Source organism: Sus scrofa, chromosome 13, assembly GCF_000003025.6.
Source record: "Sus scrofa isolate TJ Tabasco breed Duroc chromosome 13, Sscrofa11.1, whole genome shotgun sequence".
NCBI lineage: Eukaryota > Metazoa > Chordata > Mammalia > Artiodactyla > Suidae > Sus > Sus scrofa.
The window spans coordinates 139,084,873-139,109,924 of NC_010455.5; the positions used below are offsets into that span (position 1 = coordinate 139,084,873).

The window sequence follows — 25,052 nt, forward strand, 5'->3', positions numbered from 1 at the left end:
GATTCTAAATTTATATGGAAATCAAAAGGAAATAGAATAATTTTTTGGGGGGAAAGTACAATGTGAATCTTTGATTTCAAAACATTATAAAACTACAACAATCAGGATCTGGTGTTGCTGTGAGCTGTGGTGTAGGTCTTAGATGCAGCTTGGATCTGGCCTTGCTGTAGCTGTGGTGTAGGCCAGTGGCTACAGGGCCGATTTGCCCCCTAGCCTGGTAACTTCCATATGCCACGGGTATAGCTCTAAAAACAAAACAAAACAAAAACTACAGTAATCGAGATAGGCATAAGGGTAGACACAGAGAACATGAAACACAATAGAACATCCAGAAATAGACCTATACCTATATGGTAAGTTGATTTTCAACAAAGTTGCCATGGTAATTCAGTGTAGGAAAGACAGTCTTGTTAACATCTGGTGCAAGAAAAACTGGTTACCAGTATAGCAAAAAGTGAACTTCTATTTTTATCTCAACACTATGTTCAAAAATTAACTTGATATGAAGCATAAGTCTAAAAGTAAAAACTAGAACTATAAATCTTCCAGAAGAAAAGACAGAGGAACTTTGTGACATTGAGGTAGGCAACAATTTCTTTGTTTCTTTGTTTGCTTGTTTTTGCTTTTTTTTTTAAGGGCTGCACCTACTGGATGTGGAGGTTCCCAGGCTAGGGGTCGAATTGGAGCTGTAGCTGCTGACCTACACCACAGCCATATCAACACCAGATCCGAGCCAGGTCTGTGACCTACACCACAGCTCACGGCAACGCCAGATTCTTAACCCACTGAGTGAGGCCAGGGATCGAACCCACAGCCTCATGGTTCCTAGTTGGATTCATTTCCTCTGTGCCACCAAGGGAACTCCGGCAACAATTTCTTAGGTGATAATAACACTGAGTTAATCTTGTATAAAAATGTATATCAACATTGGTAAAAGACACCTTTAAGAAAATGTAAAGGCAAGCCAGTAAGAACAGTTCCTATCATCTAACAAAGAACTTGTGTCCAGAATCTATAAAGAACTGTTACCAGTCAATGCCAAGAAATCAAACAATGCAATAAAGTTCAAAAGATTTGAAAAGACACTTCATAAAAGACATGTGCAAAGTGTGATCATTATTGTCCTTAGGGAAAAGCAGATTAAAACCACAAAGAGATACCATTACAAAAACTTCAGGATACTGAAATTTTTCATTGCTGGCTGGGCTATAAAATGATACAACCAGTTTGGAAACAGTATGATTCTTTCATATAAAGTTGAACACATACTTAGCCTTGTGATTCTGCAGTTCCACTATTGGATATTTGCTTAAGAAAAATAAAAATACAGGCCCAAAGAAAGACTTATATGTGAACATTATAGCAGTTTTATTCACAGTAACCAAAGATTGGGAATGTTAAACAACAAAAATTCAAATGAGTAAAAATTTTTTTTCTCAGTTTTATTGTGATGTAATTGACACATAGCACTTTACAAGTTTAAAGTGTACAGTATTAATCATTTAACTTTCAAGCATCATGAGATGAAAACCACAATAGATTTAGTGAACATCCATCATCTCATATTGATACATTAAAGAAATAGATTAGAAAGAATTTCTTCCTTAGGATTTGCTCCCTTAACAATTCATATATAACATAAAACAGTGTTAATTAGTTTTATCATGTTATGCATTACATTCCTAGTACTTATAGATCTTATAACTGGAAGCATGTACCTTTTGACCACCTTCATCCAATTCCCACTCCTCCCACTCCTCACCTCTGGTTGCCACAAATCTGATCTCTTTTTGTAGGAGTTTGTTTTTGAAGTATAACTGACGTACAAACTATGTTAGTTCTTGGTACATAGTATAGTTATTCAGTATTTTTGTACATTTCAAAATGATCACCATAAGTATAGTTGTCATCTGTCACCATACAAAGATATTACATAGTTATTGACTATATTCCCTCACTGTACATTTCATATCTGTGACTCCTATTTTGTGGCTGAGAGTTTGTGCCTCTTAATCTCCCTTATCTACTTCTCTCCTCCTCCCTCTGGCAACTATCTGTTCGTGCTCTGTACCTGTTATTCCATTTCTGTTTATTAGCTGAGTGAATTCAAAGATCAGATTGGCTTTATTCGATGATTCATATATCTGGCAGCTCACCATCTAGCAATAGAAAGGTGCTCCGCCTAGCTGTAGAAAAGGATACTTTTTTAAAGATGGAAAGAGGGGAGAAAAAGAAAATTAGTTGCAAAGAATGCATTGTTTCAAGAAAAGTCATACTCCTAAGAGGAATGAAAGGGCCCGTTGGGCAAATAGCGTCACTAGTGCTGACTGGGTAATTCCAGGTTGACTGATTAAAGGTTACCTCCTGAGGGGGTTGAGACTGCAGTTAGGTAAGATATTAAGTCTTGGTTTGCTGACATAGGGTTTAGCACAAGTGATTCCATTTGGGGCCTGCTGTCGTCTTTTTAACAAGACCAAATATCTGTCCACAGGATTGTGGATAAACAAAGTTTGGTATGTCTCTGCAATGGAATGCTACTTAGCAAGAGAAGGCAGGCACAAGTGAGAACGAACATACAGTATAACTCAATTTTTATGAAATTCAAGAACATGAAAACAGTATAGTGATAAAGTAGATTCATGAGTGTTTGAGGCTGATAATGGGGAGCTGACTGTGAAGGTGACGAAAATGTTTTGTATCTATAGTGGTTGCTATAGGAGTTTATACGTTTGTTAAAATGCATAAAACTATTCACTTGAAGTTATTCAGTTGTACATATACAGATATTCTTTTTCATATTCTTTTCTCTTATGGTTTATTACAGGATATTGAATATAGCTCCCTGTGCTATACAATAGGACCTTGCTGTTTAATCATTCTATATATAATACTTTGTATCTGCTAGTCCCAAACTACCAATCCCTCCCTTTCTTCTTTCGCCCCTCTCCGTGGCAACCACAAGTCTATTCTCTATATCTTTGCGTCTGTTTCTATTTCATAGATAAGTTCACGTCTTATTTTAGATTACACATATAAGTGATATCACATAGTATTTGTCTTTCTCTTTCTGACTTAGTATTATAACATCCAGATCTATCCATGTTGTTGCAAATGACATTACTTCATACTTTTTTTTTATGTCAGAGTAGCATTCCATTGTATATATGTACCACATCTTCTTTATCCATACATCTGTCAGTGAACATTTAGGTTGTTTCCATGTCCTGGCTATTAGAAATAGCGCAGCTGTGAACACAGGGGTTCATGTGTCTTTTTGAATTAGCATTTTGTCTGGATATATGCCAAGTGGGATTGCTAGGTGGTATGGCAACTCTCTTTTTAGTTTTTTGAGAACCTTCATTCTGTTCTCCACAGTGGTTATACCAGTTTATATTCCCACCAAGAGTGTAGAAAGTTTCCCTTCTCTCCAGCATTTGTTATTTATAGACCTTTTTTTTTCTTTTTCTTTTTCAACTGCACCTGAGGCATATGGAAGTTCCCTGGCCAGGATTCGTGAATCGGAGCCACAGCTGTGACCTATGCCATAGCTGCGGCAATGCCAGACCCTTAACCCAAAGCACCACAGCAGGAATTCCAGTAGACTTTTAAATGATGGCCATTCTGACTGGTGTGAGGTAGTACTTCATTGTAGTTTAATTTGCTTTTCTCTATTAATTAGCAGTGTTGATGTGTGTGTGTGGGGGGTTATTGTATATAAATTATACCTCAGAACTGATTGTTTTTTAAAGTAATTCTTGGAAGTTCCCATCGTGGCTTAGTGGTTAACGAATCTGACTAGGGACCATGAGGTTGCAGGTTTGATCCCTGGCCTTACTCAGTGGGCTAAGGATCTGGTATTGCCATGAGCTGTGGTGTAGGTTGCAGACAAGCGGCTCGGATCCTGCGTTGCTGTGGCTCTGGCGTAGGCCTGTGGCTACAGCTCCGATTAGACCCTTAGCTTGGGAACCTTCATATGCCGTGGGAGCAGCCCAAGAAATGGCAAAAAGACAAAAAATAAGAATAAAAAAAATAAAGTAATTCTTGCAATATATGAATATTTGAAGGCCCTCCTACAAGAGTCAGGTAAGAAAGTTTGTAGAGGTGCATTGTCTTAAATCTCATCCTTTTCTTTCTCTTTACTCAGCAGTATCATAGTATTTTTTTTTTAATTTTTATTTTTATTTTATTTTATTTTGTCTTTTTGCTATTTCTTGGGCCACTCCTGCGGCATATGGAGGTTCCCAGGCTAGGGGTCTAATCGGAGCTGTAGCCACCGGCCTACGCCAGAGCCACAGCAACGCGGGATCCGAGCCGCGTCTGCAACCTACACCACAACTCACGGCAACGCTGGATCATTAACCCACTGAGCAAGGGCAGGGATCAAACCTGCAACCTCCTGGTTCCTAGTTGGATTCGTTAACCACTGCGCCACGACGGGAACTCCATAGTATTTTTTAAAGAGAAGATGAGAGCCTGATTGCTTTCTGAAATTCCTGTGCTAGTGGTCCTGTATTACCAACAGCTTCTCTTCCTTTCAGGTTTTTTCAAATGTTTTTATTGTGCCAACCACGAAATAGAAATCCTTAAATGAGGGGTTTTAATTGGGAGACATTAGTGTTTATTACTTAGGATGAGCAGAGCTGTGGGAAAGCAGAAATTGCACATAAGAATAGAGGAGTTCCTCTTGTGGCTCAGTGGGCTAAAGACTCAGTGTGATCTTCATCAGGATGCAGGTTTGATCCCTGGCCTCACTCAGTGGGTTAAGGATCTGGTGTTGCTGCAAGCTGCAGTGTAGTTTGCAGATGCATCTTGGATCTGGTGTTGCCATGCCTGTGGCGTAGGCCCCAGCTGCAGCTCTGATTCAGCCACTAGCCGAGGAAATTCCATATACCACAGGTGAGGCTGTTAAAAAAAAAAAAAAAAAAAAAAAAAAAGAGTAAAGATAGATTACCAGTCTCTGTACCTGAATATGTTTGAAAGAGCGTAGAATAAAAGAACATTCTAGGAAAGAAAATGAGCAAAGAATTCATCCTGGAGATCCATAAGACTTAATAACAGACCAACAGATGAATGTTGGTTTAGGGAATATGAATGTATTTGAATAATATACTATACATAGTCTTTTGAATTTTAAGAAGCGAGTTGTATTATGTTTCTAATATTATAACTCATGAACTAATTTCTTGAATCATAGAATAGCTGGTAACAGGAAGCTGTTGGAATGTATTAAGTCTGAACATGGTAAGATCAAAGAGTATAAGAAGGTTAATGTGATCAAATAACAGAACTCTGAAAAGTAGTATAGAATAGTCTTAAGATCCTGTAACAATACCATCTGCTCTGTAGTTTTGGAGTTTAGTTTTTTGTTGTTGTTCTTATTGGTGGTGGTGGTAGTAGTTAAAAAACAAAGAGATTATGTCATTTCTATACCTTTTGGTTCTAATTTTTTTTTTTTTTTTTTTGTCTTTTTAGGGCTATACCCTCGACATATGGAGGTTCCTGGACTAGGGTTGTCTCAGAGCTGCAGCTGCCAGCCTACATCACAGCCACAGCAGTGCATAGTCCAAGCTGTGTCTGCAGCCTATACCATAGCTAATGACAATGCCTGATCCTTAACCCACTGAGCAAGGCCAGGGATTGAACCCACTTGTCCTCGTGGATACTCGTCAGTTTTGTTACTGATGAGTCAAAGTTAGAACTCTGGTTCTAACTTTCTGAATCTACACAGAATGACTAGCTATATGAGATGACGAGGGGCTAATTAACCCTATTGTGGCAATCATTTCACATTAGATGTAAAGCAAACTGCCATGCCAAACATTTTAAACTTGTACATGATGTATGTCAATTATTTCTCAATAAAACCAGAAAAAAAATGAGTGAAAGTTTATATGTAAAGTTTTGGAGATGTGATATTAGTGTTAATCATGGTGGAGGAGCTCGCATTGTGGCTTAGTGAGTCATGAACCTGGCTAGTATCCTTGAGGATGTGGGTTCCATCCCTGGCCTTGCTCAGTGGGTTAAGGATCTGGTGTTGCTGTGAGCTGTGGTGTAGGTCACAGATGCGGCTCAGACCCTTGTGTGGCTGTGGCGCAGGCCAGCAGCTGTACTCCAGTTCACCCCCTAGCCTGGGAAACTTCCATGTGCCGCAAGTACAGCCCTAAAAAGAAAAAAAAAAATCATGGTGGAGTTTTGATATATTTCTCTATGTTGAAACTAGTGAATAAGATTAAGGATGGACGTTGGTTATAAATATTTCTTTATTTTCTTGTAGGGATTAATCATTTTATGAGAGAGACTGTGAAGAATTGTAAAAGAGATGGATTTGTTCAGACCATTTCGGGAAGGCGTAGATATTTACCAGGAATCAAGGACAACAACCCTTACCATAAAGCTCATGTATGTTGAAATTTATCTGGATTTTTAACTTAATATTTTAATGACCTGTACTTTTTCAACAAAGACTGAACACTGCTAATGTCTCTTTTAGAGATCACTAGTGTATTAATTGGATTTTCTGTGACAGTGCATGCCAATATTTGCTGAACGTAGTTTTTAGGAGAATAATATAAATTTGGGTTCACTTAATAATACTTCAATAAAAGGTGTTCTCTTTTAGTAAGATGATTATTTTTTAGCTTTGGTAATTAGTTATAAATCAACTTTAATTCTTAGTTGTGCCAGTTGTTCTTTGTTGGAGATATACCACAGTATACTAATTTGTTACACTACACCAGATTGGCAGTGTCTTCAGTGATTAGCCAATCACTGAATTGTGTTATGTTTTGGTTCATTCCATTTGCTTATTTATTTTTAAAACACTGGCTCATCAGAGGTTACTAGGATACCTCAAATATTAAACAAGGCTATTTTCAATGTCATTCAAAAGATTTATTGATGTCATTTGCTCAAATTATGATTAAAATCTCTTTATGAAATCATTGGGATCCATAAAAATATTCTGTGTATTTGAGCATTTAAGCTTCTGTTATAGTTCAAACCTTCCTACTTTGACTGGTTGTATTTTGCCCTTACCCTGTCCCTTCATGTGTCAATGCTCACTGCATGTTCTATGTAATGAAAATGCCCAGCCCTCAATTGCTAACCCTGTCTTGAGCTAGAATCGCTCAGAGCAATAATACTCTTAGGGACCATGGAGGAATAGCTGGGTATTTTGTTACTTCTTAACCCTCTAGCTTCCTTTATGTCCATATACAGACATCAGACATCTATCAGACTTTTACCATATCTCCAAGTGAAGTAGGCATTGTAGTTGATGCACTAAGAAAGTAAGTTTTAAAATGTACCATAAAGAGAGGACAAGATGGCAGAGGAGTAGGGAGACATGCTCGCCCTCTCCCACAAACACAACAAAAAAAGCACATCTACAGAATAAATGACTCGCACAGAACAGCAACCAATCGCTGGCAGAGGAACCTAAACTCCAATAACGGCAAGAAGTTCGTGACATTACTGGGCAGAACGGGAGAAAAGAGGAGAGTGAGAGAAGGTGAATCCGAGCGGGACGGGCACTCCCGAAAGGGAACTACGGAGGAGAAAGGGTTCCCGCACCCTGGAAAGTCACCTACCGGGGGAAAGATCAAACAAACCAGAGAAATCTCCAGATGCAAAGAAGAGTGTAGCAGTAAGTTGGAGTACGGAAAAGCCGATCAAGAACCCAACGGACCATCTGAACTACGGGCACAGTCACCAAAAATTGAGACGCTTGGGTGGGGGCTGGGCACCAAGGCCTCGCCTCCGAAGGTTAGTCCCCGAGAAAGGGCCGGGCGACGCCTGGGTGGGGGCTGGGCACCGAGACCTCACCTCTGAAGGTTAGTCCCCGAGAAAGGGCCGGGGGACGCCTGGGTGGGGGCTGGGCACCGAGACCTCACCTCCGAAGATTAGTCCCTGAGAAAGGGCCAGGGGACGCCTGGGTAGGGGCTGGGCACAGAGACCTCGGCTCCAGAGGTTAGTCCCCGGGAAAGAGCCGGGGGACGCCTGGGTGGGGGCTGGGCACCGAGACCTCGCCTCCGAAGGTTAGTCCCCGAGAAAGGGCCTGGCGACGCCTGGGTGGGGGCTGGGCACCAAGACATCGGCCCAGGAGGTTAGTCCCTGGGCTGGGGGGGCAGGTCAGAGCGGAAACTGCTTGGGAGGTCTAGAAACCATTTGACGGGGCAGAGACTGCCTGGGAGACTAGAAAACAAAGCTGTCACAGAGGAAGGGAACAATACTCTAGGGGCGGGGAAGTAAAGCCGCATCAGAGGGAACCTGGGAGAAGAGCCTGGTCTGCGCCCACGCTGGGGAGGGGAGAGAAGAAGGGGTGGGTCCCCATAGAATACCCTCCATGCCACAGCAAGCTTACAGGCTCGCTAGCTAGCAGAAAGCTGTGCTTCCCAGTGCATTCCCTCCCCCCACCCCCGCCACCCCCTACGCTCTGGCAGAACCTGGGGCTGCCTGCCATCCAGGAGGGCGGGCCTCAACAATTGCCTGAAGCCTACCACCGCAGGGGCTGTCCCTGCACAGGCCTGCTTGCCCTTTGGAGGGGCTACACTTCCGCAGAGCAGCACCAAACACCACCAGCCCCCGAGAAAAGGCCTGCAGCCCAGAAAAGCTAGAACAAGCCTAGCCAGGCCCTGAATAGATCGGCCTAATTCTCGGACGGTATTTCTGAGTCGGGCTGCCCCGGGGAGGAGCCTCTTGGGTCTCCATGGGCCTTGCTACCCGCCCAAGACCCCAGGGGGTGCTGAGACCTAGTGGACCAGTTGCATAGGACTGCCAGCTCCAGGCAGGACCCCCTGCAGCCCAGAAAAGCTGCAACAAGCCTGGCCGAGTCGGGAATAGATCTCAGACGGTCTTTCTGAGTCGGGCTGCCCTGGGGAGGAGCCTCTTGGGTTTCCAGTGGCCCTGCTACCCGCCCAAGCCCCCAGGGGGTGCCCCACTCCCACGGAATAGCTGCTCAGCACCACCAGCCCCCTGGAAGAGCCCCTGCAGCCCAGAAAAGCTGCAACAAGCTCGGCCAGATTGTGAAAAGATCGGCCTACATTCTCAGGCTGTCCTTCTGAGTTGGGCTGCCCTAGGGAAGAGCCTCTTAGGTTCTCAGTGACCCAGATAGCTGCTTCAGCCCCCAGGGGTTGCTGCACTCCTGAGGAGCAGCTGCCCAACACCACCAACCCCCTGCAAGAACCCCACAGCCTAAAAACACCAGAGCAAGCTCAGCATGACCAAGTGAAATCTGCTACCATCGTGGTGTGGACCTCCCAGTCCTGTCTGCCCTCAGGAAGTCCTTCTTTGCTTCAAAGAAACACTGTTAGCCCCATCAACACTCCAGAAAAGCCACACTGCCTCAAAAAAGATTGACCAACAACGCCAGCCCTCAGGAAATATTCCACGGCAGTGACAAGGCAAACACTGCCCAATAACGGAGAGTACAACTCCCTCAGGAGAAAGAAGACAACAAGCAAGATGAAGCTGAGAAACCACCCCCAGTCAAACCAACAGGAGAACTCACCTAAAACAGTCAGCAATGAAACAGATCTCTGCAGTCAGACAGACCTGGAGTTCAAAAGAGAAATAGTGAAAATACTGAAGGAATTAAGAGAAGATATGAACAGTAATGCAGATACCCGCAGAAAGGAACTAGAAAATATAAGGAGGAGCCAAGAAAAACTAGAACATTCATTTGCAGAGATGCAAACTGAACTAGGGGCAGTAAAAACCAGAATGAATAATGCAGAAGAACGAATCAGTGATGTGGAAGATAGAATAATGGAAATCACTCAATCCAGTCAACAGACAGAAAACCGAATCAAAAAACTGGAAAGCAATATAAGAGACCTATGGGATAATATAAAGCGGGCCAATCTACGCATAATAGGAATTCCAGAAGGAGTAGAAAAAGATAAGGGAATGGAAAATATATTTGAAGAAATTATTGCTGGAAACTTCCCAAATCTAAAGGATACTGGATTCAAGATACAAGAAGCACAGAGGGCCCCAAACAAACTGAACCCAAACAGACCCACACCAAGACACATCATAATAAAAATGGCAAAAGTTAGTGATAAAGAGAGGATCCTAAAGGCAGCAAGAGAAAAACAGAATGTTACCTACAAGGGAACCCCCATAAGAATATCAGCTGATTTCTCTACAGAAACACTACAGGCCAGGAAGGAATGGCAAGAGATATTTAAAGTGCTCAAAGGAAAAAATATGCAACCTAGAATACTCTATCCAGCAAGAATATCATTTAAAATAGAAGGGGAAATAAAAATTTTTCCCAACAAACAAAAACTTAAAGAATACAGCAACACAAAACCCAGGTTAAAGGAAATATTGAAAGGGCTTCTCTAAACCAAAAAGAAAGGAAGGAAAGGCAGGAAAAAAGAAAAGAAAAAAAAAGAAGAAGAAGAAGAAGAAGAGGAAGAACTAGGACTGAGGAAACCACAATCAGAGAGCAGTCACTCAAATAAGCCAGCATACAGATTTAATCATGAACATGCTTCAAACAAAATAAAATTAAAAAGAAAAAAATAAAAAAGAGTCATCAAAACCATAAAATGTGGGCAAGGGATGTTAGGAAGTAAATAACCCTTTTTGTTTATATGTATGTCTCTCTTCTTAATTTTAATATAGTAATGAAGTGTTTGAACTTACAGGACCACCAGGCTAAAACACACAATTATGGGAAGGGGTTAGCATACTTAAAAAACAGGGCAACCACAAGCTAAAAGCAAATATTGCATTTGCAAAAAAATGAAAAAAAAAAAAACCACTCAAGCAGATAATAACAGGAGACCATCCAACCAAAAAAAAAAAAAAAAAAAAAAGAAAGGAAGAATGGAGAACCATAGAATCAACTGGAACGCGAGGTTCAAATGGCAATAAATAATCATCTATCAATTATCACCTTAAATGTCAATGGACTGAATGCCCCAATCAAAAGACACAGGGTGGCTGAGTGGATAAAAAGGCAAAAACCTTCAATATGCTGCCTACAAGAAACTCACCTTAGGACAAAGGATACATATAGATTGAAAGTGAAAGGGTGGGGAAAAATATTTCACGCCAATAGACAAGACAGAAAAGCAGGAGTCGCAACACTCATATCAGACAAAATAGACTTTAAAACAAAAGACATAAAGAAAGACAAAGAAGGACCCTATTTAATGATTAAGGGATCCATCCAAGGAGAGGATGTTACTATCATCAACATATATGCCCCAAATATAGGAGCACCAGATACATACAACAAATATTAACAGACATAAAGGGAGATATTGATGAGAATACAATCATAGTAGGAGACCTTAATACCCCCCTCACATCAATGGACAGATCCTCTAGACAGAAAACCAATAAAGCAACAGAGATCCTAAAGGAAACAACAGAAAAGTTAGACTTCATTGATATCTTCAGGACACTACATCCAAAAAAAGCAGAATACACATTCTTCTCAAATGCTCATGGAACATTCTCAAGAATTGACGACATATTGGGACACAAAGCGAATCTCAATAAATTTAGGAGCATAGAAATTATCTCAAGTATCTTCTCTGACCACAATGCCATGAAATTAGAAATCAACCATGGGAAAAGCAAAGAGAAAAAACCTACTACATGGAGACTAAACAACATGCTACTAAAAAACCAACGGGTCAATGAGGAAATCAAGAAGGAAATTAAAAACTACCTTGAAACAAATGATAATGAAGACACAACCTCTCAAAACCTATGGGATGCTGCGAAAGCAGTGCTCAGAGGGAAATTTATAGCAATACAGGCCTTTCTCAAAACAGAAGAAAGATCCCAAATTGACAACTTAACCCTCCACCTAAACGAATGAGAAAAAGAAGAACAAAAAAGTCCTAAAGTCAGCAGAAGGAAGGAAATTATAAAGATCAAAGAAGAAATCAATAAAATAGAGACTCAAAAAACAATAGAGAAAATTAATAAAACCAAGAACTGGTTGTTTGAAAAGGTGAACAAAACTGACAAACCCCTAGCCAGACTCACTAAAAAGAGGAGAGAAAGAACCCAAATAACCAAAATTATAAATGAAAAAGGAGAAATCACAACGGATACAGCAGAAATACAAAAAACCATAAGAGAATACTATGAACAACTATACGGCAACAAGTTTGACAATCTGGAAGAAATGGACAATTTTCTAGAATCTTACAGCCTGCCAAAACTGAATCAAGTAGAAACAGACCAACTGAACAGACCAATCACTAGAAATGAAATTGAAGAGGTCATAAAATCACTCCCTACAAATAAAAGTCCAGGACCAGATGGCTTCACAGGTGAATTTTATCAAACATATAAAGAGGAATTGGTGCCCATCCTCCTTAAACTCTTTCAAAAGGTTGAAGAAGAAGGAATACTCCCAAAGACATTCTATGAGGCCACCATCACCCTCATTCCAAAACCAGGCAGACATACCACCAAAAAAGAAAACTATCGCCCAATATCATTGATGAATATAGATGCAAAAATTCTCAACAAAATCTTAGCCAACCGAATCCAACAACATACCAAAAAAATTATACACCATGACCAGGTTGGGTTCATCCCAGGTTCACAAGGATGGTTCAACATACGCAAATCAATCAGCATCATACACCACATTAACAAAAAAAAAGTCAAAAATCATATGATCATCTCAATAGACGCGGAAAAAGCATTTGACAAAGTTCAACATCCATTCATGATCAAGACCTTCGCTAAAGTGGGTATAGAGGGAACATTCCTGAATATAATCAAAGCCATTTATGATAAACCCACAGCAAATATAATACTCAATGGGGAAAAACTGAAAGCCTTCTCACTCAAATCTGGAACAAGACAGGGATGCCCACTCTCACCACTGCTCTTCAACATAGTTTTGGAAGTCCTGGCCTCAGCAATTAGACAAACAAGAGAAATAAAAGGCATCCATATAGGAAGAGAAGAGATCAAACTGTCACTGTATGCAGATGACATGATACTATACCTAGAAAACCCTAAGGACTCAACCCCAAAACTCCTTGAACTGATTAATAAATTCAGCAAAGTAGCAGGATATAAGATTAACATTCAGAAGTCAGTCGCATTTCTGTATACCAGCAATGAAACATTAGAAAAGGAATACAAAAATACGATACCTTTTAAAATTGTACCTCACAAAATCAAATACCTCAGAATACACCTGACCAAGGAGGTAAAGGTCCTATATGCCGAGAACTATAAAACTTTAATCAAAGAAATCAAAGAAGATGTAAAGAAATGGAAAGAGAGTCCATGTTCCTGGATTGGGAAAATCAATATTGTAAAAATGGCCATCCTACCCAAAGCAATCTACAGATTCAATGCAATCCCTATCAAATTACCCAGGACATTTTTCACAGAACTAGAACAAACAATCCAAACATTTATATGGAACAACAAAAGACCCAGAATCGCCAAAGCAATCCTGAGAAACAAAAACCAAGCAGGAGGCATCACTCTCCCAGACTTCAAGAAATACTACAAAGCCACAGTCATCAAAACAGTGTGGTACTGGTATCAAAACAGACAGACAGACCAATGGAACAGAATAGAGAATCCGGAAATAAACCCTGACACCTATGGTCAATTAATCTTTGACAAGGGAGGCAGGAACATCAAATGGGAAAAGGAAAGTCTATTCAGCAAGCATTGCTGGGAAACCTGGACAGCTGCATGCAAAGCAATGAAACTAGAACACACCCTCACACCATGCACAAAAATAAACTCCAAATGGCTGAAAGACTTAAATATACGACAGGACACCATCAAACTCCTAGAAGAAAACATAGGCAAAACACTCTCTGACATCAACATCATGAATATTTTCTCAGGTCAGTCTCCCAAAGCAATAGAAATTAGAGCAAAAATAAACCCATGGGACCTCATCAAACTGAAAAGCTTTTGCACAGCAAAGGAAACCCAAAAGAAAACAAAAAGACAACTTACAGAATGGGAGAAAATAGTTTCAAATGATGCAACTGACAAGGGCTTAATCTCTAGAATATACAAGCAACTTATACAACTCAACAGCAAAAAAACCAATCAATCAATGGAAAAATGGGCAGAAGACCTGAATAGACTGTTCTCCAAGGAAGATATACAGATGGCCAACAAACACATGAAAAAATGCTCAACATCGCTGATTATAAGAGAAATGCAAATCAAAACTACCATGAGATACCACCTCACACCAGTCAGAATGGCCATCATTAATAAATCCACAAATAACAAGTGCTGGAGGGGCTGTGGAGAAAAGGGAACCCTCCTGCACTGCTGGTGGGAATGTAAACTGGTACAGCCACTATGGAGAACAGTTTGGAGATACCTTAGACATCTATACATGGAACTTCCATATGACCCTGCAATCCCACTCTTGGGCATCTATCCGGACAAAACTCTACTTAAAAGAGACACTTGCACCCGCATGTTCATTGCAGCACTATTCACAATAGCCAGGACATGGAAACAACCCAAATGTCCATCGACAGATGATTGGATTCAGAAGAAGTGGTATATATACACAATGGAATACTACTCAGCCATAAAAAAAAGGATGACATCATGCCATTTGCAGCAACATGGATGGAACAAGAGAATCTCATCCTGAGTGAAATGAGCCAGAAAGACAAAGACAGATACCATGTGATATCACTTATAACTGGAATCTAATATCCAGCACAAATGAACATCTCCTCAGAAAAGAGAATCATGGACTTGGAGAAAAGACTTGTGGCTTCCTGATGGGAAGGGGAGGGAGTGGGAGGGATCGGGAGCTTGGGCTTATCAGACACAACTTACAAGGAGATTTACAAGGAGATCCTGCTGAATAGCATTGAGAACTATGTCTAGATACTCATGTTGCAACAGAACAAAGGGTGGGGAAAAATGTAATTGTAATGTATACATGTAAGGATAACCTGACCCCCTTGCTGTACAGTGGGAAAATAAAAAAAAAAATGTACCATAAGAGAGCAAACTAAAAACATAAAAATAACATGTATACTCGGTTATTTATACTTGAGAAGGTCGGACTTGAACAGATTCTTTTTTTTTCCTTAAGTTTTACTAAAGTGTAGTTAATCTGCAAGGCTGTGATAATTTTTGCTGTTGAACAAAGTGACCCAGTTCTACATATGAACATATATCCACTCTCTCTGATTCTCCTCCCATGTAGATTATCACCGAATACTGGGCAGTGTTTTCTGTGCCATACAGCAAGTCCCCGTGAACAGATGCTTGAAGACTATTTAAAGACATGAGAAAAAGACAGTCACAAGTGAATAAAGTTTGAGTAAGGACTGGCTAAACGCCAGTCTGATAGTACTATAAAGTTATCCCCTAGGAGTAGATAATTTTTACTGGTCAGATGGAATCAGCTAGTGGATGGCTTTTAATGGCAGGCTGGGAAATCTGGGTTTGATATAATAGGGATTGATTATGTTTCTTGGGATTTACATAATGAAAAATGGAGGATAGAGTAATTAATGTTAATGAAATATATACTTTTAAAAAACTAATATTTTTGTAGTTAAAAATGTGAGAGTAAGACTTTTTCATACCAGATCCTTAGGAGTCAAATTCTAACTGATTCTTTATGTTGTTGCTGAGAAAAAAGAAAAAAATCCAACCCTCTGAATCAGGAATAGAGTAAATATAATCAGATTTATTTTTGGTTTTTGTTTAGTTTTACTTCTAATTTCAACTTTTACTGTTTTGAAAATATACATAGAGAAAGCAGAAGAAACAAATATAAATTTCAATAAAATGTCTTAGAGCTACACCTATGTAACTACCACCCAAGCCAAAAAATAGAATATTGTTAACACTCCCAGAGCTTCTCTCATGTTTTTTCCTAATAACCCACTACCTTCCCAGAAATAACCACTATAACTATAAACCTGTGGGATTTTTTTTATGTGTTTTAGACCTCTGTATACATCATATGTGTGTATTCTTCTGTGTTTAGCTTTGGATTCACTCAAAATTACATAGGCAAGTTTGGTTTTCTGTCTAGAGGATCTGTCCATTGATGTGAGTAGGGTATTAAAGTCTCCTACTATGATTGTATTCCCATCAATTTCTCCCTTTATGTCTGTTAATATTTGTTGTATGTATCTGGGTGCTCCTGTATTTGGGGCATATATGTTGACGATAGAAATATCTTCTTCTTGAATGGATCCCTTAATCATTAAATAGTGTCCTTCTGACTGTTTAGATGTATTCTTTTGTGAAGCATCTGTTTTTTAAGTCTTAAGTTTTTGTTTTTGAGTTGGTTTGTCCTTTGATATATGAGATTCCTTTATATATTCCAGATATGAGTCCTTTGCTTACATGGATTTATCATTCTTTTGTATTACTGTAGTGCTTTCCTTAGTCTGTTTAAGAAAGCTTTTCTACCCCAATGTCAAGAACATATTCTCTAGAAGTTTTTAGTTTTGACTTTTACGTTTATATTTACAATCAACTTAGGATTCATGTTTATACTTTTTGAGAAATTCAGGGTTAAGGTCCCCATCCCTTATCCCCATGTATATACAATTGTCCAAACTGTTTCTTGAAAAGACTAAACTTTCCCCACCACTGCTTTGCCCCAAATTAAATTTACAAATATAGATGTATCTGTTTGTGGACACATTGCTTTGGCCTCTTGTATTTGCTCCTACTTTAAGCAGTGGCATACTGCCCTAGTTATGCAGCTACTTTATAAGATGTTTTGATATATGGTAAAGTAAGTTTTCTCAATTTGTGTTTTTCCCTCCAAGAATATTTGCCTGTTTTTGGTTCTCTGCATTTCCACATAAATTATAGAAGGAGCTTGTGCATTTCCACACAAAATCTTGTTGGGATTTTGTAATTGCAGTTACATTGAGTTCATAGATCAATATGCGATTAATGGGCATATTTATAAATATGTTATGTATGTCTATTTGTTTAGGTCTTTGGGTTTTGTTTTTTGGTTTTTGTCTGTTTTTAGGGCCGTACCTGTGGCATAAGGAAGTTCCCAGGGTAGGGGTCCAATTGCAGCTGCAGCTGCCAGCCTATGCCACAGCCACTGCAATGCCAGATCTGAGCCAAGCCTGTGACTTAAACTGCAGCTCACAGCAATGCCAGATTCTTTAACCCACTGAGTGAGGCCAGGGATAGAACCCACATCCTCATGGATATTAGTTGGGTTTGTTTCTGCTGAGCCACAGTGGGAACTCCAAGAAGCTTTATTTATTTATTTATTTATTTATTTTTGGCTTTTTTGCTATTTCTTGGGCTGCTGCCGTGGCATATGGAGGTTCCCAGGCTAGGGGTCTAATCGGAGCTGTAGCCGCCGGCCTACACCAGAGCCACAGCAACGCGGGATCCAAGCCGCGTCTGCAACCCACACCACAGCTCACGGCAACGCCGGATCGTTAACCCACTGAGCAAGGGCAGGGACTGAACCCCCAACCTCATGGTTCCTGATCAGATTCATTAACCACTGCGCCACAACAGGAACTCCCCTTGAAGCTTTATTTTTAATGCATGTCATAGTTTGGCTCTGGGTTGACTATGGCTCTGCTCCATATTTTCTCATGCTGAAATTCAGAATGAAGAAGAGTCCTTATCTGGTATAAGCCCTTTTTTTGTGACAGCGTTAGATAGCTTTTAAAACTTCTTAGATGAGAATTCCTGTTGTGGCTTAGTGGTTAACGAATCTGACTAGCATCCATGAAGATGCAGGTTCAGTCCCTGGCCTCACTTAGTGGGTTAAAGATCTGGCATTGCCGTGAGCTGTGGTGTAGGTTGCAGACTCGGATTAGATCCTGCATTACTGTAGCTGTGGTGTAGGCTGGAAGCTACAGCTCCAATTTGACCCCTATCCTGGGAACCTCAAAAAAACCTTTCTTAGATGTGTATGTCAACTCACGTTTCATTGGCCAAAACAAGTTAACGCCATTCTTTGAGAATGAAAAACAGTTTGAATTATATGGTAATGGATGGGCACTATGGAAATTCATAGGGAAAGGCTGCAAGTAATAGTAATAATACCATAATCCATTACACAAAGGCATATAATTTGAGAAGGGAAGAGGCCAGTATAACTTTGAAATTCCCTCTTTGAACAATGACAGCTGAGTGAGTTTAGAATTGTTTTACTAGCATTTGACAGAACAACAGTTAGTTTTTTTTAAAAAAAAGTATTTCTTTAACAGGTATTTTATATACTGAGAGCTGGCTGTAGCCCAGATGATAAGGAACCAGATAACTCCTCTCAAGTTACATAGGTCCCTCCTTCCCATATTCTGAGCCCTTTTGGGACAATAGGAGGGATATTCACAGTATTTTACACCTTGGATATTAACCTGGATCTCTATTCTTACTGCCCCAAGATGATGACTTTTAGCATCTATGGTTGCCTATCAAGTTCATGGCAGCAATAGTCTTAGGGAAGTTCTAATTTAATCCTTAGGGGTCTAGGACCTACATTTTCACTAGCAGTTAATGATTAGTCCCAACAACTCATAAAAAGCTCTGATACATACCTGAGGGCTCCCTACCTGCTGGAGCCAAACTCTACAGAGGACTAAGAGGCCACTGATATGGGGGATGTACTTGAAACCTTCCAACCCATGTCACAAAGAATGATAATCTAATTAAATCTATTTAAGATTAAGAGGAATTGTATTTTGAGGAATAGATCCTTTAAAGTGAGTTTAGAACATTGATAATATATTTTTAAGAATAATTAATTTTGAGCTACTAAATTCATTTTAAGTTTAATGTAGTTTGGGGTTCCTAACTAAGTATTGAAAGTTTCGGAACTGAAGCAATTTGACTTTCTTCTCTTTAGTCTATCCTCATGTGAACAACAACCCAGAATCTAGAGCCCTGGATCATTCTACTTATTATTCTTAAGATGCAGCCTAATATTTGATGTCCTGGATCACATGTCAGTTCAGATTTCCAGTCTGGCTGCAGATGTGAGCACTAATCTGTGGACACTAAAAGCAGGTATGGAACCGTGTTGGCATATCTAATGCAGCACCTGTTATTATTGTTTTTCATAGGCTGAGCGTCAGGCTATCAATACAACAGTTCAAGGTTCGGCGGCTGATATCGTCAAAATAGCCACAGTTAATATTCAGAAGCAATTAGAGACCTTCCACTCAACTTTCAAGTCTCATGGTCATCGGGAGGGTATGCTCCAAAGTGACAGAGCAGGTTTGTTTATAAATGAGGTTCTCACTGTAAGGTGGTGAGATTAATTACATATGAAGAGAAAGTGGAAGATGTTTTATATAGTATTTCTCAGTGGTTCTCAAACATTTTGGACTTATGTTGTCTTTATGTTCTAGACTTATTAAGGACCCCAAAGAGTTTTTGTTTATGTGAGTTATATCTACTGATAATTATCATGTAAGAAATTAAAACAGGGAATTTTTTAAGACACTTATTAATGTTTACATATGAAAATAATAAACCCACCACCTATTAATGTAAATAACATTTTTATGAAAATAACTACATTTTTTTCAGAACAAAGAAAATTCATGATGAGGGGCTTTATTTCACTTTTCCAAAAATCTCTTTAATGTCTGGCTTAAGAAAAGACAGTTGGGTCTTCTTATCTGCTGCTACAGTTTGCTGCAGTATCACCTCTGTTCTCTCTGGAAAACCCTCTGTACAGTGTAGGATGATCAGTGTCCCAGTGTCCCATCCATTTCCCAGGATGTTGGACTTTCAATGCTAAAGCCAGGATACTTGGCCACCAGCTTCTTGTTCTCTAGTGAGAGGAGACTGAAAATGGAAAATAACTACTGGGTGTGGGTTTCTTTTTCTTTCCTTTTTTTTTTTTTTTTTTTTTTTTGGTCTTTTTCGGGCTACACCCTCGGCATGTGGAAGTTCCCAGGCTGGGGATTGAATGGGAGATGCAGCTGTAGGCCCACACCACAGCCACAGCAACTTGAGATTCAAGCTGCATTTGAGACCTGCACCACAGCTCATGGCAATTCCAGATCCTTAACCCTCTGAGCCAGGCCAGGGCTTGTCCTCATGGATGCTAGTCGAGTTCGTTAACCACTGGACAGGAACTCCCCTACTGGGTGTTATTATGAAAATAATTTGACTTTGCAGTTGCTTTGAAAGAATCTCAGAGATCCTCTTTGGTCCTTAGACGACACCTTAAGAACATACTGATTTTTCTGTTCATGACCTTCCACGAACACATGCACACATATGTTCTTATATTCGTAGAAAGAGAATGGTGAAAATTATTTGGGGAATAACATTGTATTATGTGCTTTGGAGGATTTAGAAGTAAATGTTATCAATCTATGTTTGAATTTTAAATCTACTGATGAAAAGAAGATATGATACTCGACTCTGAAATATTTATATAACTTTACAGCACCATGATTCAGTGTCAAAATGAAGAAATAGTATCACTCTGTAGATTGAGTGGAAGACAATGTGGACATGTAACTTCATTGTGTCATGCTGAGTTAAAGGCAGTGGTAGGTCAGTGGGGTCAAAGGGAGCTGAGCCTGAGAAAGCAGACCATACAGGGAACAGGAGGAGCATGGCCTCCTGGGTCAGAAGCCAAGTTGCCAAGGGAAATCAAGAAGAAAAAGGTGTGGTGATCAGAAAGCAGAAGAGCTAGAACATCCAGACAGCCAATGACGTAAGATAAGTGGGGCCCAATGGGCAGGTCAGATTTTAGCCAACTGGCAAACAGATGCACAGCCTTTGCAGCCCTGGTATGGAAGTGACTTGCCATGCCTCGTCACCCTTGTTCTCTTACCCTGTGAAAGCCACCTCTTAGGAAACTTGGGCTGCAGGTAGTAACAGCTAAAGAACTCTTTCTGAGGGAAGCACTGGATATTGAGGGAGATGGTATCTGTGCTGTCCTGAAGAATAAGTAGGAAATCTGGATGGGAGAGAAGAAGGACTGCTCTAAGATACAGGAGCATTTTTAACCATTTTTGGATGCATGGATTCTTTTGAGAATCTACTGAAATGTGTAGATCATCTCCACAGAAAAATGTATACACATAGACCCTTACATATATCTTTAAGGGATTCATATACTCTCTGAGGTCCACATTTGGACCCTAGATTTAGAAATATTTGTCTAGAGTGTATGGTCCAACTGGGGAATCACCAATTTTACCATGATGACACTTCTGGCCAGAAAAAGACATCAGAGCATGTCAGTCTTATAAAACACTGCCTGAAGACAATAGCAGTTGCCTTTTCTGGAGCATAAATCAGGCCCCCTACTATTCTGGTGTTTTTTTACTCAGAAAAGTTGGTAGTGGTGACTCCATGGAAAGAGATGTTGGTTGTTTATGAGCAGTGACTTAGACTAGAATTTGGAGCAGAGTTCTTCAAATTTCATTTACTGACTTCTTTGTCAGACTTCTTTGTCAACTTCCTCTGAGAGGAAGCAACCAGCAAGTAGTTATTTTCTTCATAGTTCTAAATTTTATGTTTTAATCTTTTAATTAAAATTTCCCAGAATTTCTCAAAATCTCTCTTGAAAAAATTTTTTCCTATGATACAGTGACATGCTGATCAGTTTTATTACTTTTTTCATGATGTAGGATTCTTACCAAAGAGAAAATTGCAAGGAATGTTTTGCCCAATCAGAGGAGCCTTCTTCATCCTTCAACTCCATGATGAACTCTTATATGAAGTGGCAGAAGAGGATGTTGTTCAGGTATTTTTGCAGTGTTTATGTCCATTCTATAGACAGCTAAGACACTGTAGGTCAGGCTAAGATGCATAAGATTTCTGGAATCCTTCCCTAGCCCCAGGATTGCTATAAAAAACTTGTATCTTTAAAGGGAAAGAAAGAGCTAAGAGTGCTCAGATTTTTTTTTTTCTTTGCTTTTTACGGCCGCATCTGCGGCATATGAAAGTTCCGAGCTGCATCTTCGACCTACACCACAGCTCATGGCAATGTCAGATACTTAACCCTTCACCAAGCAAGGCCTGGGGTCGATCTTGCATCCTCATGGATACTGAGCCACAGTGGGAGCTCCCTAAGAGTGATCAACTTTAAACTTATTTTATTTATTTATTTATTTATGTGTCTTTTTGCCTTTTTTAGGGCCGCTCTCACGGCATATGGAGATTCCCAGGCTAGGGGTCGAATCGGAGCCGTAGCCACTGGCCTACTCCAGAGCCACAGCAACGTGGGATCCAAGCTGTGTCTGTGACCTACACCACAGCTCACGGCAACACTGGATCCTTAACCCACTGAGCAAGACCAGGGATCAAACCCACAACCTCATGGTTCCTAGTCAGATTCATTAACCACCGTGCCACGATTGGAACTCCTAAACTCATTTTAAAAGAAAATCCTGATGTAGGGATATTTTTTTTCCAGGAGAAGTTAGATGAGAATTTGTGTCGTTGCCCTGAGGATATCAGAGCTCTGACCATTCTAGTGAACCTAGCAGAGCTCCTGCTTGTCACTGCAGACTAGTGCGGGATGCCTGGCTCTTTTCAGATTTTGAGTTTTAAGCACCATGCAGTGAAGAGCTCCAGTCTGGCTTATCACCTCATTGGGTGGGCTGGGAAACATTCTTTGATTGGGCAGTGTTGTTAACTTTTTTTTTTTTTTTAATAGGTAGCTCAGATCGTCAAGAATGAAATGGAAAGTGCCGTAAAACTCTCTGTGAACCTGAAAGTGAAAGTGAAGATAGGTGCCAGCTGGGGGGATTTGAAGGACTTTGATGTGTGATGTAGGGAAGGCTGGTGTAGGTACAATCTCAGGGAAAGACTAGAGATTATCCTTTCACCTACTCCATGAAAACAGAAACCCTCAAGTCTGGATGAGCTTAGGATAGTAATTTTATAGTGAGAGTTTCAAAATGTACATCAGAGTTTATTCTCTGTAGTGTAAAAACATGTTTGAGATGAAATACCAAGTCGAATGATTAGATGCACTCTCAGAGTATCTATGACATATTGCCTTTTATTGTTTAATGGCTCTAAACAGGTTCAGAACACATGCTTGAAATATGCACTTAGCACTTTGAGTCTTCATCTGTCAGGGTTGAGCATGAAGGAAATGAAATGGCTGCCTCAGGGGCATTTTCATCCCAACAGGATTCAGACAGTTGTGATACAGACCCCAACAGGAGCCAGAGACAAATGAGGATTTATTTTCACATAAACCACCAGGGTTAGGCATTGTCTGTGATTTTTATCCAGTGTCATCATAAGACTACCGAAGTAGTCTTTTTAAATAGCAATGACTAGTAAATTAAGAATTCCATTAAGTGGTAAGACTTGGTATGGATGTTCTAGGAGTGGATTTTCATGAAATGCTCTTTCTCTTCCTTTCCCTCCCGCAGTTCATGCAATGAATGTATTTCCAATACTTGGTATTATAAAACAAGGTACACCTTTTCAAAAGGTATTCTGATCTGTAAGACCAGATGTTTACTTTGCAGTTTAATACAATACTGCCAGAGAAGGAAAATACCCCCTCATCAGTCCCTCAGTGCCTCTTTCTCTGTGGCATGGTGAGAATACTCATGCTGAAAGATTGTACTTTACAATCCCAGTCACAGGTGAATAACTGACCTTTTGCTGTTTTAATAAAATGAATTTTTGAGAAACGTTATGCCAGTGGTTCAGTTTTTTAAAACTGTGTTTGGTCTATGCATATCAGAAGCCTGTGTCCCTGTGTACTTATTTTGTAATTTGCTCAACAGTGTCTGTGCACATAGGAAGTGTTTATTATATTCTTAATCAGTTATCAGAAGAGCTCTTTTATGTTTATTCGTCAGAATTTTAAAAGACATTTGCTTTATAAACAAAGTGTAATACATCATTAGTAGCTGGATATTAGTACACAAGGTACTCAGACATTTTGGGAGGGGCAGACGTAAGAGGAAGTAATATCATTAGTTCTTGAGTTTTTCCCATAGTCGCCTGTACCAGGTTTCTCAGAAAAGCTAGTGCTGATACTATTCTGGTGGCCTTGAGAATCCAGCACAAGAGAAACCTCAGTCTATTTAAGTGAGTGTTCTCCAAATATGAGTGCAGATGTATAGGTCACTTACATCTCATGGCTCTGCATGTGTGGTTACGTGCATTTTCTCATCCTTTTGGACCTATCAGCTGGACTTAAAACAGGCACTTCTTGCTTTGCATGATTCAGTTATGCACAAATTCCAGTTACCACGGTTTACTTAAATAACACCAGTGCCCCACAACACAATGCAAATTTCAGTTACCATGGTATATTAACTGAGTAATTGCATGAAGTTCAAACTTTACTGGCAAGCTTTTCAGTCCATAGATCACTATGTTAGTAACAGATGCACATTGTGGTAGTCAGAATACAATTCCCTTCCCCAGATGTTCACATGCTAATCCCCCAAACCTGTGAACATATGTATCACGTGACGAAAAGGAATATCCCTGATGTGATTAAGTTAGAGATCTTGAGACGGGACAATTATCTGGGTGCTTCCAGTATGAACACAGGGTCTTTATGAGAGGAAGGCAGATGGTCAGAGTCAGAGGAGGGAATGTGATGATGGAAACAGAGTGAGATTGAGATTTGAAGATACTGCCCTGCTCTCTCCAAAGATACAAGGAGGGCCCATGAGCCAAGGAATGCAGAGTGCCTCTAAGAGGTGGAACACGCAAGGGAATGCACAGCTTCCAGAAGGGACAAAGCCCTGCCAGCACTTGATTTGAGCCCACTAAAATCATATTGGACTTCTGACCTCCAGAACTGTAAGATAATACTGTGTGTGTGTGTCTGTGTATTTAACTTAATTTTTTTGTAGTATAGTTAACTCAGTGTACTAGTGTTAGGTGTACAGCAAAGTGAATCAGTCATACATATAAATATATCCATTCTTTTTTTCCATATAGGTTATTACAAACTATTGAGTAAATTTTCCTGTGCTATGCAATAGGTTCTATTAATCATCTGTTTTATACAGTAATGGGTGTATGTTATTCCCACCGTCTCAATTCTTCCCTCCCCCCAGTGGTTTCACCTATGGTACCCATAAGATTGGTTTTGA

At 40.0% G+C, this 25,052-nt stretch overlaps 1 protein-coding gene across 4 annotated transcripts in view; it reads left to right on the forward strand.

The window, feature by feature from the left end:
- The window catches only part of POLQ (DNA polymerase theta), a 145,866-nt gene extending 122,239 nt beyond the window's left edge, over positions 1-23,627 (forward strand). For 3 of the 4 annotated variants that reach the window (XM_021070279.1, XM_021070280.1, XM_021070281.1), the window contains 4 exons: positions 6,275-6,399; positions 19,065-19,218; positions 21,600-21,715; positions 22,631-23,627. In XM_021070279.1, coding sequence (XP_020925938.1) covers positions 6,275-6,399; positions 19,065-19,218; positions 21,600-21,715; positions 22,631-22,744 — 509 coding nt within the window. In that variant the 3' untranslated portion in view covers positions 22,745-23,627. The other variant, XM_021070282.1, reaches the window with a different exon arrangement.